Genomic DNA, 17,272 nt, shown 5'->3' on the forward strand with positions numbered 1-17,272 from the left:
CGGAAGTCCATCTTCAGGAGTAAATGATCTGACCATGACAGAGGCTCAGTAATTACCTCCCCTGTTTCCAGATCATTTTGCCACTGACCGGAGACAAAAATTAGATCCAGTGTGTGCCCTCCTATGTGAGTGGGGGCACGTACTAATTGGGTCAAGTCCAAGGCCGTCATGGAAGCCAAGAACTCCTGAGCTGCCGCTGTGATAAACTCAAGGCTCTTTTAATTTATTTAATTCGATTTTAGCACAGAAACTATTTATTTATTATTGTGGTTTTTAGTATCGCCTGTTCACCGCCCTGAGTCCCATAAGGGAGATAGGGCGGTATATAAATTTAATAAATAAATAAATAAGACAGTCTTTAAATTTATATTTTTTTCTTCCAAGCAAAATGCAGTTCACAGAAAAGCCACTGACCCTAAAATATAAACAATCTGCTTAATACTCTATAACTATTTCAGTGTAGTTTGTATCAAGCCCTCCTCTGTGCCAATGCCCACCTCATGGCAAACACCTCTTTTTCCCAGATTGCCCACCCTCGCTCTGCGCGGGTCAACGTACGCGAGGTGAATGCACATGGTTGCAGAACCCCCTGATCGTTCTTCTGCAACAGCACTACAATCTCTGTTGCCCAACCTCCCTTTGAACTACTTCGTGACTGAGGGAAAACAACTAAAAATGACATGCTATCCTTTTGATTGGGAACCTAGATGAGTCTCTGGCAGTCTTTAAGTCCCCTGGATAACTGAGGAAGGGATAATGTAATAAACTGAACTAAAGGAAGGAAGAGGAGGTACAGCACAATCAGACAAGACTGTGTTATTATAAATATAGCCAACCTCAATAGAGATTGTAGCCTTCCTGTAAATGTACTAGTCTGTTTAGTGAGGCTGAAAGTCACTTATATTCTTCTTTTCTTTGAAATAAAGAAATGGTTTGAATGGCCCATGATATTGACAAATGTCTGGGTACATGCTGGACCTACAAGCAGTTTATGATTATAAAAGTGGCGTAGGCAGTCCTTGACTTTGAAGCACTGAGCATTCTTCTAATATTAAAATTATTTAAAAAGTGAATAATAGTTAAGTAAATAAACGAGACAAGTGCTGTTATGGGAGGTGGGTGCCTCTAAGTGTAGAGGCACAATACTGAAGGAACTAGGATGGGGACAGGCAAAGTCAAACCCGTTACATTTGCTTACACTTCCCCACACTTGCAATCTCCTTCCAATATGATACAAGTCGCGGTGAAGAGAAGCCCAGTACCTGCAAGAGATGCTGTAATGGCTGTCATTGCTCAATATGTTATGATCAGGACCTTTCCAAGTGATTGAAGCTTTGGGACGACCACAGACCTTGCATTTAAGAATGACAGTCTCTCCTGTCTCACACGTCATCTCACTTAATGGTATTACAAATTCTGGGGGAACTGTGAAAAAGGAAATAGTTGCCGTTAAAGACGAAGAGAGACCACTGCCTTGTTGACAACATTTCAGTATATTCATACAATTTTGAGATGATACACATGCTACCTCTGCATCACAACCGAAACAAAATATGATTTTAAACAACGTGTTTACTTAGACATTTATACCCCACCTTTCTATTCATCGATCGCTGAATATACACATCACTTTGAATGCATGTATGCTTTCTTCTCCAGAATACTGCATAGTTTAGATATTTAATTCGCAGTAGGTTGCACACTTTTTTCACCAAGAAATAATATACCGGTGGAAGACTGTACAGTGATTTGAGATTGTCCCTAGGCTTGGAAATGCATTTCTCTAAACAGGGTGTGGGCGAAGGGGGAATGTAGAAGTCTGAAGCTTCTGAATGGAAAAATATAAGTGTGAGCATAAAATCCAAAGAGGCCAAAATATATATGCTTCAATATTATCCTGCCTTTAATATTTTTTCAAGGAAGAAAATGTGTGATTATAGGACAGTAGGATACCATAAGAAGCAAAATGTGTATTGAATCTTGACAAGCAAGACTCCATAAAACAGAACTGCAGCATAACAAAACTAAATAAACTAGATTGAGAGTCTTTAAGGCAATTTATGCATCAATACATGAATATCATATAAAGCAGTGAGACTATATTGCTAGTGTAGCAAGTAGAACAGAGACTTTTCTGATGCAGATAAAAATATGGAAGCATTTTAAAGTATTTTCCTCAAACTCCTACTTGAAGCAATCCATTCCACTTTCCCTTCCCCCTGGAGGTGGTGTTCATGGAGGGGTGAGCCAAGAATAACAGAAATGTATGCCTGGAGAATATATTTTTCCAGCAGGATTGCCCAACTTCATCCTAATTTCCAGCTAAAGCAAGAAGACCTCTATATTGGGCATCCGCAAGATTGGAAGATGGCGAAGGCCAGTCACTTTAGCAATAATGGAAAAGGCATCAGCTCATATGGTGTGGGAGTAGGCAATGATAAACCACACCTATCTTTTTACCAAGGAAACCATATGGATAGAAAATATAACATTGACAATGAAGATATTAATGTGGATAATTTCTGCCTTTTAGAATCAACCATCAATAGTAAAGGAACAAGCAGTCAAGAAATATATTACAGACTAGCACTTGGTAGAGCAGCTGTGAATACTTGGAAAAGATTAATGTGCTGTAATGTGTCTACATCTATAAAGACCAGAATTGTGCAAGCAGTGGCATTCTCTATGACACTCTATGGAAGCAAAAGTTGGGCTTTGGAGAACAGGCTAGGAAGAGTATTAGCACTGTTGAATTTGGGTAAGATAGGGAATTATTGAGAATACCATGGATAACCTAGAAAACTAAGAAATGGACCTTAAAACAAATGAATCCAGAGCTCTTGCTTGAGACACAACTGACCAGGCTCAAATTATCCTACTTTCAACAGCTTATGTGAAGGAATAGCAATCTAGAGAAAACTGTTATGCCAGGAAAGGTGAAAACAACAAGAAGAAAAGGATGACCAGTACCAAGGTGGATGGACTTAGTTACAGCGGTAATAAGAGTACCTGAAAGACCAGGTTAGGAACAGATCATCATGGGAAAAATCATCTATGTGGTTGCTAATATACACTCTTATATGTTATACTCATTACAAGAGATATATGCGAAAGATGTGTACAAAACGTTACATATTTAGGAGAGTGGCACATGAACATGTTTATTTATTTTTCATTTATTTATTAGAATTTTATCTGCCTTAACTACTTAATTAAGTAATTACTTAATTACTTAATGACCCAACCTGTGGGTCATGGCCCACTAGTGGGCCATTTGGGGTTTGCAACTGAGCTGTGGAAACACCCGGCAAGCACACGCACACACACCCTCACTTGCATGAGCAGCATGTGAGTGTGTGTGCACATGTTCCATTTGTGCAAGTACCAGGCACACGTGCGTGCTCCTTGCACAAATGGAACTGTGCGTGAGCACGCCCTTCCTGGCCACTTGTGCAAACTATCCTCTCCCCCCACCGGTCCGCAAAGCCTGAAATATTGGGGAACTCTGCTTTAAGTGATTGCATACCAAAGAAATGTAGACTTTTTGCATAAGAACTGGTTGTTGTCTTCTCTTTTTTTGTTAATAGTTCTGCATGTATTCTTTTTCTTTTGTTAATTAATTTGAAACAATTGATTTTTAAAAAAAAAATGCAATATGCAAAGCTGCGTACTAAATGAATACATGTGTATGACATGGAGAAGATTTTGGATGATCGGCACATCCTTAATAGAATAAATAAACTAGTTTAAAAGGGTTGTATCACTTTGCTACTTGTCTGATGGTTTAATATATATCAATGACATTTTTATAGTGAAACTACAATTTTATAAATCTCAACTTACCATCATAAATATAGTTGGGGTTGAGAAGCTGAAAAGGAGAAGAATAGAATTAGCATTACAAAAATTTTTGCAGAATGTCCGTCCTTAAGAACAAAAAAAGTTTAACATTATAGCAAGCCAAGAATCAAAAACAAAACTTATGCAGGAAATTATAGGCTGAGCCTTTCTGTTGACTTAAGTACCGCCAATTTTCCTTGACCATTAGTAATTCAGGTGCATGTTTAAAAGAAACATGGAATAAACTTTTACTAATTTTGGATCCAACCCCGACTCCCGATTTCTTGTGTCTGACAACACCTCAACCTAACGAACTAGTGTTTGGTTAGCTATTCAAATTATGCTATATATCCCATGAGTATCAAGACAGCTGAGGACACATTCTAAACGCATCCTATTTGATCATGAACCCAACTGAAAATTTCTCCAAGGTATCATTACAAATTCAAATATATGTGCAGTTGCAATGTAACCTTTTACAAATTATATTTGATTGGGTACTCTCTCAGTTTATATTCTAGAGGAACGGAGGAACTGAAAGACGGGGATTTGGGTGGTACAGATATAATAAACTGAACTAAAGAAAGTCTGGAGTTTTAGCCCTAGGAAATTCTTCACCTATAATAGTAACAGATTTATTAATATTTAATTCAATCTTTAATACGCTCATGGACAAGCAAAAAAATTAAAAATTTAAATAAAGCAAAGCTGAACAGAACTGAACAGACCCAGGGCACAGTAATGTATTACATTTGATGGTGAAATCAATGGGTGACCAAAGTCTGCCTAATTTTACAGAGACTATAAAAAATCTTAGCTATGTTCAGAGAAACTGAATCGTACTGATCTGACAATAGTAGTTTTACATAAAATGATCAGAGTTTCCAATATATTTAATCAGGTAAGTTGTTATGAGTCTGTGAGCCCCTTTAGAGGGGGGCAATACAACAGGATATGAGCTGTAGTTTCAATGCCCGCTTGTCCACAGGGGCCCTCCAGAACTGCTGTGGGCAGAGAGTTACAATGTGTTAAAGCCCGTTTATTAATATATATTAAGTACCACTGAATGCAGAGATTGATACTTCACAGATATGATGCAATATTAAGGGACCATGTTTATAAACCACTATAAATTCTTTAAAACAAATTATTGCTTATTTCAGTAAATATTAACAAAGTGACTATCTCCCCATATCTCACATGGTCACATTAATTTAGATACATATAAAAAAAATTAGGTGAAAAAAAAGAAGAAAAGAAAAAAAGGTTAGTGATAATACTTTAGAGATATCCCTGGGTTATTGGGATTACATTATTTTGAAGAAACAAAGACAAATAAAAAATGAACCCCACAGCAGAGAAGGAGTGTGGCACCAATCATCCCAAATTCACTAAATTGTACATTAAAAAACAAGTGGAGGCATTTTCATGGAATCAAAGTCAAGAAATGACATTTGAAGTTATAAATTCTTAATTAATTAATTCTTAAAAGATTAATTGTGGCTTACCAGATCAGTATTACAATATTACCAATCTCATTTCAGACACCTAATCGGTCAGAATGAAACCTTTAAGAGATTCAGCTTCTTTCACCCCATATAGGAATTGGATTATACCCAAAACATCAAAAAGATTTAACTAATCTTGAAGTTCATGCTAAATTAATTTAGACAGCACAATGGTATGGTACTCACACTAATAATTTTAGTTACTCCAGCCTATAAGATTTTCATGCTAGTGGATATAGCTATCCCTCATAAAATGAGTTACAAACCTAGCTATACTATTAAAACTGTGCCTGTTTTTATTTTTTTTATTTTTTGTTATCACGATGAATGCTCTTGATAATCAATTGAAACTGAGATTTCCTTTTGTATGTTGAGAATGGAATTATCAACTTTTTCATCGTGCAATAAAGGAATGTTAGTCTGGATTTGTATCCTTTTGCTATTTTTTTTCCAGGAAATATTGGCAAAATTTATCCCATGTTTTATAAATTAAAAGTTTTTAACATTTTTCAAGTATAAGTATTTACAAATGTAATGTCAGGAAGAAATACCTTCACGGAAACCTTATTGGCGAGTCCATCTCTAGATTTACGGTAACCATTTTCTAATTTGCCTTCCCTTTTGCCGTCTTTGTCTTTTTTCTCAGATTTTTTCCTTAGGCGGAGTGCTGTGTGCCAAGATGACGACTTCCTGAAACCAGAACATAACAGATTGTGATTACCTTCCTGTGGATGGCTTTGATTGGGGGGAAAATGTTTTAAATCAACGTAGAGGAAAAGAAACCTGGGAAGAAAAGAGAAGCCCACTTCAAATGACAGTGAGAACAGTTATTTAATGCGATTATGAGGTACTTTTAATTGTCACTTTATGAAATATATGATTTCTAACATCATTGTAAAATAAGGGCAATTTGCAAGTTAGTAAACTGCAGCTATGCTTTTAGTTTTTTTGACGATTTGTGAGGTAGCTAAGGGATACAGTGTCCCTAACTATACTACGATGGGCATAGACTTTTGAGATATGTTAACCTTATCCAGCAATTTGGAGATAAAAGAGATGTTACTTGGTGGTAACAAGTTAGAGATTATAAAACATGCTGAGAGAGCTAGTTTGGTCCAATAGTTAAGGCACCAGGCTAGAAAACAAGATGCTATATGTTCAAGTCCCACCTTAGCCATGAAAGCCAGTGGGTGACCTTGGGTCAGTCACTCTCTCTCAGTCCAACTCATGCACAGGGTTCTTGTTGTGGAGAAAAGAGGAGAGAAGGGTGTTGGATACGTTCAATGCCTTGAGTTATTTGTAAAAAATAATAAAGGCTGGATAGATAAATAGATAGATAGATAGATAGATAGATAGATAGATAGATAGAAAAAAGAAAGAAAGAAAGAAAGAAAGAAAAAGAAAGACAAAAAATAGATAATATCAGCAGCCACTGAAGCTTTCAATTGGAGTTTTCCAAAGTGTTGTAACTTTTGACCCCTAGCTGATACACAGTGGATAGGACAAGAAATATCTTGAGAACAATGTATGTTTTACCATGACTTTAGAGAAATAATGTTAAATATTATCCTTCATTAAATCAGCCTTTCTAAGTAAAATATTTATTTTAGTAAAATACTTATTTTGTAGTTTTTATTTGTATTGTAAAAATAAATAGGAGCCCATTTTATATATCTGAGAACTGGATCCCGCCTAGAAAAGTTTATATCACTAAGCTACTATAGGACTCCATTGCTATTGCAAACTAACGAAGTCATCAAAGAAGCATGCATTACACCTACTTCATTGTTCCATCAGAGTTATCAATAGTGACTGCACTGGTGTGTCCCAGGACATAGCCGGGGATCCAGCCCTCAGCTGCAGGACACTGATCAGTGGCGGCTCGGAACACCAAAAACATGTTCTGTTGGTTGCTGGCTAAAATTTGCACGACTTCTCCTTGGTAGACATTAATCTCATCCTCCTTCACTGCCGTATAATCGTGTGTCACCAGCATGGTGGAGATATTGCTACTGCTGCTACTTTCACTCTATAGAAGAACCAGTTAGGTAGAGAGAGAAAGAGAGAAGAAAAAGGAGGAAAAAGTTGATAATGCACACAAATAGAAAACAATATGACAGAATAAAAGGCTGTTACCTTATAAGCAGCGACATGACAGTGGGATGTTAAATAATGAAATTGAGTGCTGTTATCTAAGTACCTCTGCAACAAGATTTATCAGTATGAAGACAATATTCTATTTTTCTATTACTAAGGGCAATTATATTATCTTTCTGTTAGTATAATAATTAACTTCCTTGTGGAGTTGCAGCATGGTATGCTTGCATTTCTTATTTTCATTTTAAAGTGAAAGCAGATGACTGAAGTAGAAGTGATTCACTGTACTTCCTCCTAGTAGGATACAGGAGCCTCGGATTCCAGGCTAATTGCTGTATCAGATGGGACTCTAAATGGCTAAATACAATGATAAAGTAGGCCGATGATTTCCTGGGTTTCCTAAGGGTGGATTAAGTTCCCTTTTAATAGTGTGACGTAACTTTCCCCAACGTACTGCACTTCTCCAAATATTTAGAATAATGCCCTGGGAAAGCGGGAGTTATAATCTATCTTCTGCAAAGCAACACACTGGAAAGGCTGGAGCCAATGCCAGGGCCTAAACAACAATAGCACTGAGACTTATATACTGCTCCATAGTGCTTTACAGCCCTCTCTAATCAGTTTACAGAGTCAGCATATTGTCCTCAATGATCTGGGTCCTCATTTTACCGACCTCGGAAGGATGGAAGGCTGAGTCAACTTTGAGCCAGTCAGGATCGAACTGCTGGCAGAGGGAATGCAGAGTTAGCCTGTAATACTACATTCTAACCACTGTGCCACCAAAGCCTCAAATGGCTTCCTAACTGTTTTTTGTGGTTCAGCAGGACATTCTAGAATACGTGGTCAAAATCTTATATATTGTATACATTTCGGAAGATTGTCTTAAATTAAATTACTCTTAGCCACAGCCTTCGAGCAATAGGGGTCTCCAATAATAATAATAATATATTGTTAGATATGATAACAATATAAGACTGTTTGGTTATATAGTACATCTATGTAGATGTATTTGAACAGTCATATCTGAAATGATCATTTATAATTGCAGAGAGGAAAATGCATCTTTTTGCATGCAAAAATTCTCAAGTGTAGTCCTGGACATTTTCAGATAAAATCAGAAAATATTTTTATTTGAAACCATGAAGAGCTACTGTCAGTTAGATTTGCTGACTTGCTAAACCAACACATGATGTCATTCAGTTTGAGACAACTTCATATATACCTAGTGTCATTTAATTAAGGTTATATGTTATATTCAGCAATGATCTCATGACTACAGAAATTATCTGAATGGTTATTCTGGGAAACCTGAGCACTTGCTTTTGCAAAGGGCAAGCCTTCACACATTAAAAAATCAAAAGTTTTTCCTTTGGAGGTAATGAAAACTTTTTAGTATTACTAAAGTATCAAGAGCAGGGTGTTTCAGAGATTTAAAAAATCTCTAAATATCCTCAGAAATTGGAAATGAGTATCAAGCCAACTCACTTCTTCCTTATACACAGATTCTGATTCTGCAATCCTGATTACATACCTTTTCATTGTGTTCAAAACAAAGAACTGGTTATTTATTAAGCTGTATCTTAAATAGGATTTAAGATGCTTCTTAATAAATGGACATACAATGAACCCTTTTTCTTTCAGCTACAACAGCTGAAAGACTTTTCAGCTATAACTATGGCTAAAAAAAAAATCAAGATCCAAGCATTAAAAACTATTGTAAAAGCTAGAATTTTTTTTAGGAAACTGGAGTCATTTAAGAAGCTAGGACCTTAGATCAGAACTATTTAATTAAGTCCACATACAGCTTTTTAAACCTTGTAACATTCTTGGATCTTAGAAACTTACAGCATAATTTCCTGCAATTGGCATTGCTCTTGCCAATGACTTTCCATGCTCAACTTATGTACTCAGGCATTTTGACTGTTCAAGATTAAATGTTAGGCTAATTTAATTAGATCCACAAGTCCTGCAAACAGTGATTTGCAGATTGGATGTTGCCATCCACTGACCTGGAAGAAGGATGTTGCTTCTTTATCAGAACAGATGTCCTGTGAAAAAAATTTAAACAAGGGAAACTACTAATAAGGAAAAGTGACTAGTTTTTTTTTAATCTCAAGTGTTGCTTGTGTAACAAATGTAAAGTCTTCTACCAAGAACTAAAGGCATACTTTATTGTAAACAGCATTTTGTTTCTAGGCAATCTCTTAATAACTGTTGTTACTTTTAAACATTAAGATATAAATTCTGTAATTTGCTCTACATATCTGCACGTCTTTGAATCCAAAACCCTGGTTTTCTTATAAAATGGGAAATTTGCTTCAAATCACATTTCCCCAGTTAATTTTTTGATACTTTCCCTTTGATTCTTTGCATTAATAATACACATTATCTTTACTTGCAACAGCCTAACAGCCTATTTACACTGGCTGCCAAGCTGACGTTTTCCTAAGAAAACAATTAAAAAAGCATTCTGCAGTCCAATTAAATTAACAGAATAACAAGAGGAGTTGGAAACAAGAGGATACATGCAAAGCAGAAGTTTCGATCCTAAAGCTACGCTCTAGTAAGTGAAAGAAGAAGAATCAGGACAGTGCTATATTGTTAAAAAAAAATGGGTAGTGCATGCTTGCAATAACATTTCTGAAGGCCATGTCAGATATAACTAATGGTGTGCAGAAGCTGTAAAAGGAGCTGTAAATTGTACAATACACTGAACCAGGGAAAGGACAAGAGTTGATATGTACCCATCACATTCCCCATGAGCAGTGTCTTTTTTTTTTTAATGCTCAGGTCTCCTTTGAATGACATGTTGTATATTCGAACAGAAGTCCAAAACAGAAGCTGTAGATTTTGTTGGCAGACCACCATGCCATTCCCTTGCAAACCAAATAGTGGAGCAGCTACAAACTGAATCTGAAATTATTCTACTATATATCGGTAGCTTTTTAAACACTTAAGATAGATAAGTGATGCAGCTAAAAATATATAGACTGGTTATGGATAGTGCTACAATGTGTGCATTTGACAGCACTTAGGATCTTTTTTTTTAAAGAATGGAAGATTCTTTCCCCCATTTTAAAGATAGCAAAACGTTAACTGAACTTTTAAAGTTAACAGAATGTTGCAATTCAATTGAAATAAAAAAAGAACTCAGAGTGGCAGTTAAAGAAAACCTCTGTGTTCATCAGAATGCCAGATAACAGAAACAACAGGGTTGAATTCAAGCCCTGTTTGTGAGCTTCCCAGATACATCTCGCAGGCTTGCTGTTGGAAACAGAATGGGCTGGAGTCTGGATCAGCAATATGCTGAGTTCTTCAAAAGTTCTTCCAACTTTTCATCGACACTGAAAGAATAACTGTTGTGCTTGTATCTGAAGAGAGGAGGAAGAGGAAACCCTGAACAAGTCTGCCATGGAAATATAGAAGTTGCATGAATTGAGCTCCACCATGGTGGCTGTGCACAGCATGTTAAATTTGTGCCTTCATGTTAGACGAAAGAAAGCGAAGAGCAAAGTTAGTAGAAACCAGGCTAGCAGATATTTTTTTTTCAGCAGAATGAAGAGTTAGAACGTTTTTTTCTGTGTATCTGTATACATACTGCAAGCCTGTGTCTTCTGTATACACACACAGATAACGTTTCTACCAAAATTTGGATAGAAAAAGTTGGAGCATAACTGATTATTATTGCAGAGCAGTGATACAGCGCTGGAGAGCCAGAAGTTAGTATGGAGATATGATGGTCACGCACAAGAAGGGGAGATGGGAAGATTTTTAGAAGAGCTCGCAGGATAGAAGTGCTCCGGCTCTTACCCCGTTACTCTGGGTGGAGTGTACTGATTGCTCGCTGGTCGAGGAACAAGTGCTCATGCGGTCTGTGTCCTTGCTGTGTGAAGAATGGCGGTGGACCTGGCGCTGGAGGGAGTCACTGTCCCCAGGGAAAGTGAAGGAGCCTGGCCGGCTGACAGGGGATGCTGGGATGGAGCTCCAAAAGGAGCCCTTCTGCAGGGGGCTGCTGGGTGTAAAATTTTCCTTTCCAAAAGGAGATGGGAAAGTCATTGTAGAAGGAGAGTTTATTGGAGAGATGGCTCCTGGTCTTGATTTTCCCAGTGTCAGCGATCCTACGTTGCTCCTTGAACGGTTCTCCTCTGAATTCCCACGGCATTCCCTTTGATCTGAATCTGCCGAGCCACAAGGACTTCCCGATGTCTTCCGGGGGCTTTCCATTGCTTTCATCTTGGGGATCTTCTCTGTTTCCGGACCATTCTGCTGTATACTGGACGGATGCCTGCCTGCCTGGCTAAAGCCAGCCTCTAGAGTGGTGGTGTGGGGAGGCAGGGAGGAATTGTGAATGGACATACCTGACATCTTGTCTGCCTCTGCTTGGACTGAAGTGGCAGAGGAGACCAGGACTGGGGAGTGGTGTCGGACCGGCTGCGGGATCCGGGAAGGCCTGCTACGGCTGGAGCTGGGGATTCCAGTGCAGGTGCTAGGGCCACTGTTGTTGCTAGTGCTGCTGCCTCCAGGACCACTATGGTTCCTCTGGTACTCAATAGGTGATGTCAAGGCTGCAATAAGAAAAAAAGAATCACATAAAAATGAAAGCTGATGTAAAGCAGTCTTTCCTGCTGATGTAAAGCAGTCTTTCCTACTGCAAACTAAATTTGGCCGGTTGACAATAAGCAGTGGTTTCGATTGGCAAGGCTTACATCATCTGTGAAACAGCGTTTATATCCTTCTTTCGATGGAGAAATAGCCCACTAGCCAGCAAAAGAACAGAAAGAAAAAGGATGAACAACATTCTTGTCTGACTTCCAATGCAACATGTTTTTATACATACAAATGCCTTACCATGCAAGTCAAAAGGATAAAAATATAGTCATGAAAAATACATAATTAACTAAAGACCAAAGCCTGCACTGTATAAAACATTATGTTCCTCTCTAGTACCTCACCTACACTTTGATAGTTACTACAAAATGATAATAATAAAACAACATACATTTATGTTGGCTGCAGTGTCCTGTGGTCACGTGGTCACCATTTGCAACCTTCTCAAAACAAAGTAAATGGGAAAGCCAGAAGGGAAGGTTGCAAGTTGCTCCGGGACAGCTCCTCCACCAGGCAGCAGCCACCCACAGCCTGCCGTGCTTGCCCTGGCATTGCACTGGTTACTCACACACCCTCTCCTGCCTGGGACAGCCAACCCCCTATGCTACTGCACTTATACTGGTCACCCGCACTTCCCTGTGTGCCCTCACCCCATCTGACAGCATCTATCCCCTGATCTTCGCATTCATGCTATGCTGACTACTCACACAACCTCCCCCACCTGGCAGCTGCCATTTTCCTGCCTGCTGGCTTGTTGTGAGTCCCCTGGGATTTGCAACTTCCTGCTGACTTCCCCCTTGAAATTGGTTGCTGGAAGCCAGCAGAAAGTTGCAAGGAGGCCCTTGCTTAATGACCTGCAATCTCATTTAACAACAGCAGACAAGATTGCCAGCATTTAAAGCCGTGTCCCCAAAAGACCTGGCACCTCCAATGAAGGAGGTTAATGAGGTGCTTGCAAAGATGAAAATAACATCTGTCGAAGAGACAATCATCCTGCCTCCAGTTCAGCAGTGGGGGTTACAGGGGAACTGGGTACTAAAATTAGAGAACCCCAAAACAAAATCATATTCATTCCCAAAGTGGAAAATCAGACTCGAGGCCAAGATAAAGAAATTAAGATTAGATGCAAGTAATTTGAAGAACACGAAACAGCAAAAATTATGTAGGAATCAAGACAAGCCTAATAAAAAACATTGGCTTAGTCCCAGAACAATTGAAAAAGCATTGGAAATCATAAAGCAACAAATAACAGCAGGAGCTGGCAAAACTAACCCCATGAGGCACCCAATTTAAGCAAAATTAGCTATTTCAATCAGATCGAAGGTGATTCTACTAAAGCCAAATTGCAATAGAAATTTTGAAAATGGGAAACCCAAAAAAACCCAAAAACCAACAGTTCAGGTTTGGGCAGATCTATGAGAAATTCAATAAACCTATAATAAAAGGGCTGGATGGATTAAAAAAATCAAATTGAAGAACTAATAATTATAGCAGAAATGATTAAAAAATGAGCGAAAAGGATTAAAAACTGGACAGTTCCTGAAAATAAGCAGTTGGCGTTTGGCTCAAATGTCTGACTAGCTTATATTCAATTATAACTAAAGAAGTTGATGTATTGCATAAAGGACACATTAGTGATTGGTTAATAACTGGCAGAACATATCTGATTCAAAAAGATCAGGCAAATGGGAAAACTCCAGGGAACTATAGGTTGATAATGTGCTCACTAAAATGGTTAAATTACGATTAATTCATTACCACTTAGTTGGATCATCAAATGTTTGGAAACAAAAAATGTCAATAAAACATTAGAAGGTTTACCATTTAGAAAATTACGCTGGTTTTCCAAGATTTGGTTGATTTCATGGATCCACATTTGACGTACTCCTGGACTGGTGGAATGCAAAACAAAGGTCTCCATGACATCACCTGCTCTTGACGTTAGTGCAAATTTACATGGATCGTTGTCTATATTTTCCTCCAAGCAAAGGCAACTCACCTTTATTTAGACAGAAAGCAGGAAGTTTAGAGTGATTTCCACCCTCGTGTTATTAGTTTTGATTAAATATATACGCTAACAGCACTATTTATACTGATCACTAGTGACTGCAGACCTTTATATACCTGACTGAAGAAAAAGATGCACGGTTGCAATAGCATAATTAACAAATAATATTTGTCTGCCTACACAGTCAAGTCACTTGCAAGTATAAATTACTTACCTGTCAAATACTGAAATACAACAACTTTGACAGCACAGCAATAATTTTATATTTTTGGGAAAAAAATAAATTAATTCCTCTCTTTTATTTTCAACAATACAATAAAACAGGTCATAGGAAAAATTTACATGATACAAAATTGAAAAACGTTATCAGCCCAATCCCTTCCCAGTTTAACCAAAGCTTCGCTGCCTGGTTGTTTGTTAACTAAATTTAACAAATCTTTAAACTATTCTAATTTGCATCTGGCTTTGACTTTTTTTAATTGGGTGTTTATGGAGATTCTCAATCATCCAGATCATGGTTGTCCCAAAGGTGCTTTTTCAAAAGGCAACTAGATTTTGTTTTTATTGGGCTATTTGTGCATCATAACTAGTTCAAATCACAAGCCTTTTAATCTGAAGCTCATATTACACAGTTGAAGGATGTGGGGTAAGAATGGGACAAAGCATTTCATGAGTCAAATGTGGCCTCTGGTTCCTAAGAAATATGCCAGTCATAAATTAAAGGATAGACATTTTTTGGATGTGATTGTCAGAATGATGGAAATCAACAGGAAAGAACGCGGAATGGAAAGTATTCAGAGCTAAGAGATATTTCAACTCACCTCCCTGATTATGTTTTTTTGAGCTAGAGGTTATTCCAAACTCAAGAAATGAATGTCACAGGAGAATCAAATAGAATTAAAATGTCATTAAAGTTCTATGTGTATCGTACAATTGTCAAAACACAAACATACAAACACAAATACCTTGATACTGTTTTTAAATAAGAATCCTGGTGTGGAGAAACCTTTCTTTTTATCGAGAGGCTCACTGAATATCACAATCTGCTCAAAGAGGAAGACACGTCTTTCTTTGCAACGTGGCAAGTGCCCTGTATCTTGGTCCGTAACCATGAATGTATCTTGCAGCAACAGCTTACCCTGTGCAACGATTTTACCCTAAAAACAGGGATCAAAATAAATGTAATTAAAATTTTTAGTTACCAACTGAAAAAGATAGCTGTTAGCTGAATACCCAAACTATTAGTTTCACGTAAAACAGTAGTTACAGTTCAAGCACACTTTCATGCTTGTACAATCCCTCCCAATTTATTAATGTATTATTACATTTATTAATAATAATACATTAATTTATTCCCCCCAATTATGAGTAAAATGAGAAGAATTACCTCTGAAGAAAAATGCAAAAAGAAAAGAATTTCACTGAAACAGAAATGCTCTTTCTATATAATACAGGTAGTCCTCAAGTTACGAGTGTAATGGAGTCTGCCCATTCTACTCATAACTCAAATGAGATCACTCAAAACGCACACGGCTCGTTAAGTGAACATGGGGTATCTCAGGGTGGGGAAGGCCATGGAGGGCCTAGTGATGGAACAGTCCCTCAAGGCCTCCCCGACCCACTAAGATACCTCATGCTTCCCCCTCCCTTCCTGCCGCGCCGGACTCACCTGGAAAAGATCCATCTCCTCTCTGCCGCGATTCCTGCTGCCTCCCGGATCTGATACCAGGGGAACAGTTCCGCAGCCCCCCCATGGCCCGATCTGGGCACCAGAGGCGTTTTCCAGGATGCTGCCACCCGGATCTGAGGCCGGGGAATGCTTCTGCGCTCCCTGTGGCCCGGTCTGGGCGTCAGAGGCCTTTTCCAGGCCACTGCTGCCTGGAAACGAGCCACCGGAGGGCTACATAAACGTCCCCCGGCCTCAGATCTGAGCGACAGCAGCCAGGAAAACGTCTCCAGAGCCCGGATCGGACCATGGGTGTGGGTGTGTGCGGAAGCATCCCCTGGACTTAGATCCAGGTCGCAGTGGCCTGGAAAAGGCCTCCGGAGCCCCGATCCAGCCTCTGGAGGCACGTGGAAGCGTCCCCCAACTTCGCTTCTGTTCTCTGTTGCAGAGAACAGAGGCCTAAGTACCATGAGATCACGCAAGATCAGTGGCGTGAGAACTCACCCCATTGATCTTGTGTCATCTTCCATTACTTTAGGCCTCCATTCTCTGCAAACACACCAAAGGCTTGGAGCAGCCAAGAAAGTGAAGGATCTCAATCTTCGCAGGGTGAGTATTGAAGGCCCGGGGCAGGGGTGGGGAGGGAGGGAATAACCAGGTTGAATGTTGCAGAGCCACTGTGGGTGCTCGTAAGGGCGAACAACTGCCGTGATGCTAGAATATTCATAATTTCAGGACTTGCTTATAAGCACTAGGGGGTGTTCATCACGTAACTTTGAAGGAGTGTTAAGTGAACGCTCATAACTCGGGGATTATCTGTATCACACAATTTTTCTCAGAATTCTAGATTTGTCAATAAATCTCTTCAGCTCTCTGCAACATGTATGTTCATAAAGTAAGTTCCCATCTTATCTCATTCACTGAATTTCACATGTGTAAGGATAATCTGCACTAGCTTTATCTACCGCGCATGTGATCTAAACCTAGAAACATTATTTTTACATACTCTGGTCAAACAATTCCTAAAACTACTATGATAGAACAAACGAAAATAGGTCCCTGAGAGAATAGAGTGAAGGAAAATGGACAAATAATACATTCTGGGCCCAGCCTTTAGAAAAAAGGATCATGCTTTCTAGGACGATTTCTATCCTAAGGCTCTGATTTTCAGTCAACATCACATTCCTGAGTCTGGAGGTAACTGGACAAGGAATTTTAATTCGATTTTACAAGAAAATCTGAAATTTGAAACAGCCAAGAACATTCATGAAAACCTCCCATTTGATCGTAAAAAACATTTGTTATAAAGAAAGAGTACAAACCCAAAAGAACTTACATCAAATCCTTGTAAACGACCAACATTCATCATGTCATTGCACCGTTTTGGAACAATGCACATTACTTCTACGGCTCTCTGTTGAATAAATTGAGAGAAATTAGAGCACTAGTTGCACCCCCCTCTATCACATGTATCAGATTCATTAAAGTTATTTTCCCCACAACCAGGCATCCTCCAGATTTGTTACAACCTTCCATTACTCCCCA

General features: G+C 38.6%; 1 protein-coding gene across 1 annotated transcript in view; it reads right to left on the reverse strand.

The window, feature by feature from the left end:
- TRIO (trio Rho guanine nucleotide exchange factor) overlaps positions 1 to 17,272 on the reverse strand; it is a 244,272-nt gene that overhangs the window by 9,871 nt on the left and 217,129 nt on the right. The window contains exons 45-52 of the mRNA XM_015813007.2: positions 17,064 to 17,141; positions 15,027 to 15,218; positions 13,875 to 14,052; positions 11,256 to 12,010; positions 7,130 to 7,377; positions 5,900 to 6,038; positions 3,844 to 3,871; positions 1,263 to 1,425 (exon numbers count right to left, since the gene is read on the reverse strand). Of these exons, the coding sequence (XP_015668493.2) occupies positions 1,263 to 1,425; positions 3,844 to 3,871; positions 5,900 to 6,038; positions 7,130 to 7,377; positions 11,256 to 12,010; positions 13,875 to 14,052; positions 15,027 to 15,218; positions 17,064 to 17,141 (1,781 nt within the window). The remainder of the gene's footprint in view (positions 1 to 1,262; positions 1,426 to 3,843; positions 3,872 to 5,899; positions 6,039 to 7,129; positions 7,378 to 11,255; positions 12,011 to 13,874; positions 14,053 to 15,026; positions 15,219 to 17,063; positions 17,142 to 17,272) is intronic.

This window comes from Protobothrops mucrosquamatus, unplaced genomic scaffold, assembly GCF_001527695.2.
Source record: "Protobothrops mucrosquamatus isolate PMUCROS unplaced genomic scaffold, P.Mucros_1.0 scaffold126, whole genome shotgun sequence".
Taxonomy (NCBI): domain Eukaryota; kingdom Metazoa; phylum Chordata; class Lepidosauria; order Squamata; family Viperidae; genus Protobothrops; species Protobothrops mucrosquamatus.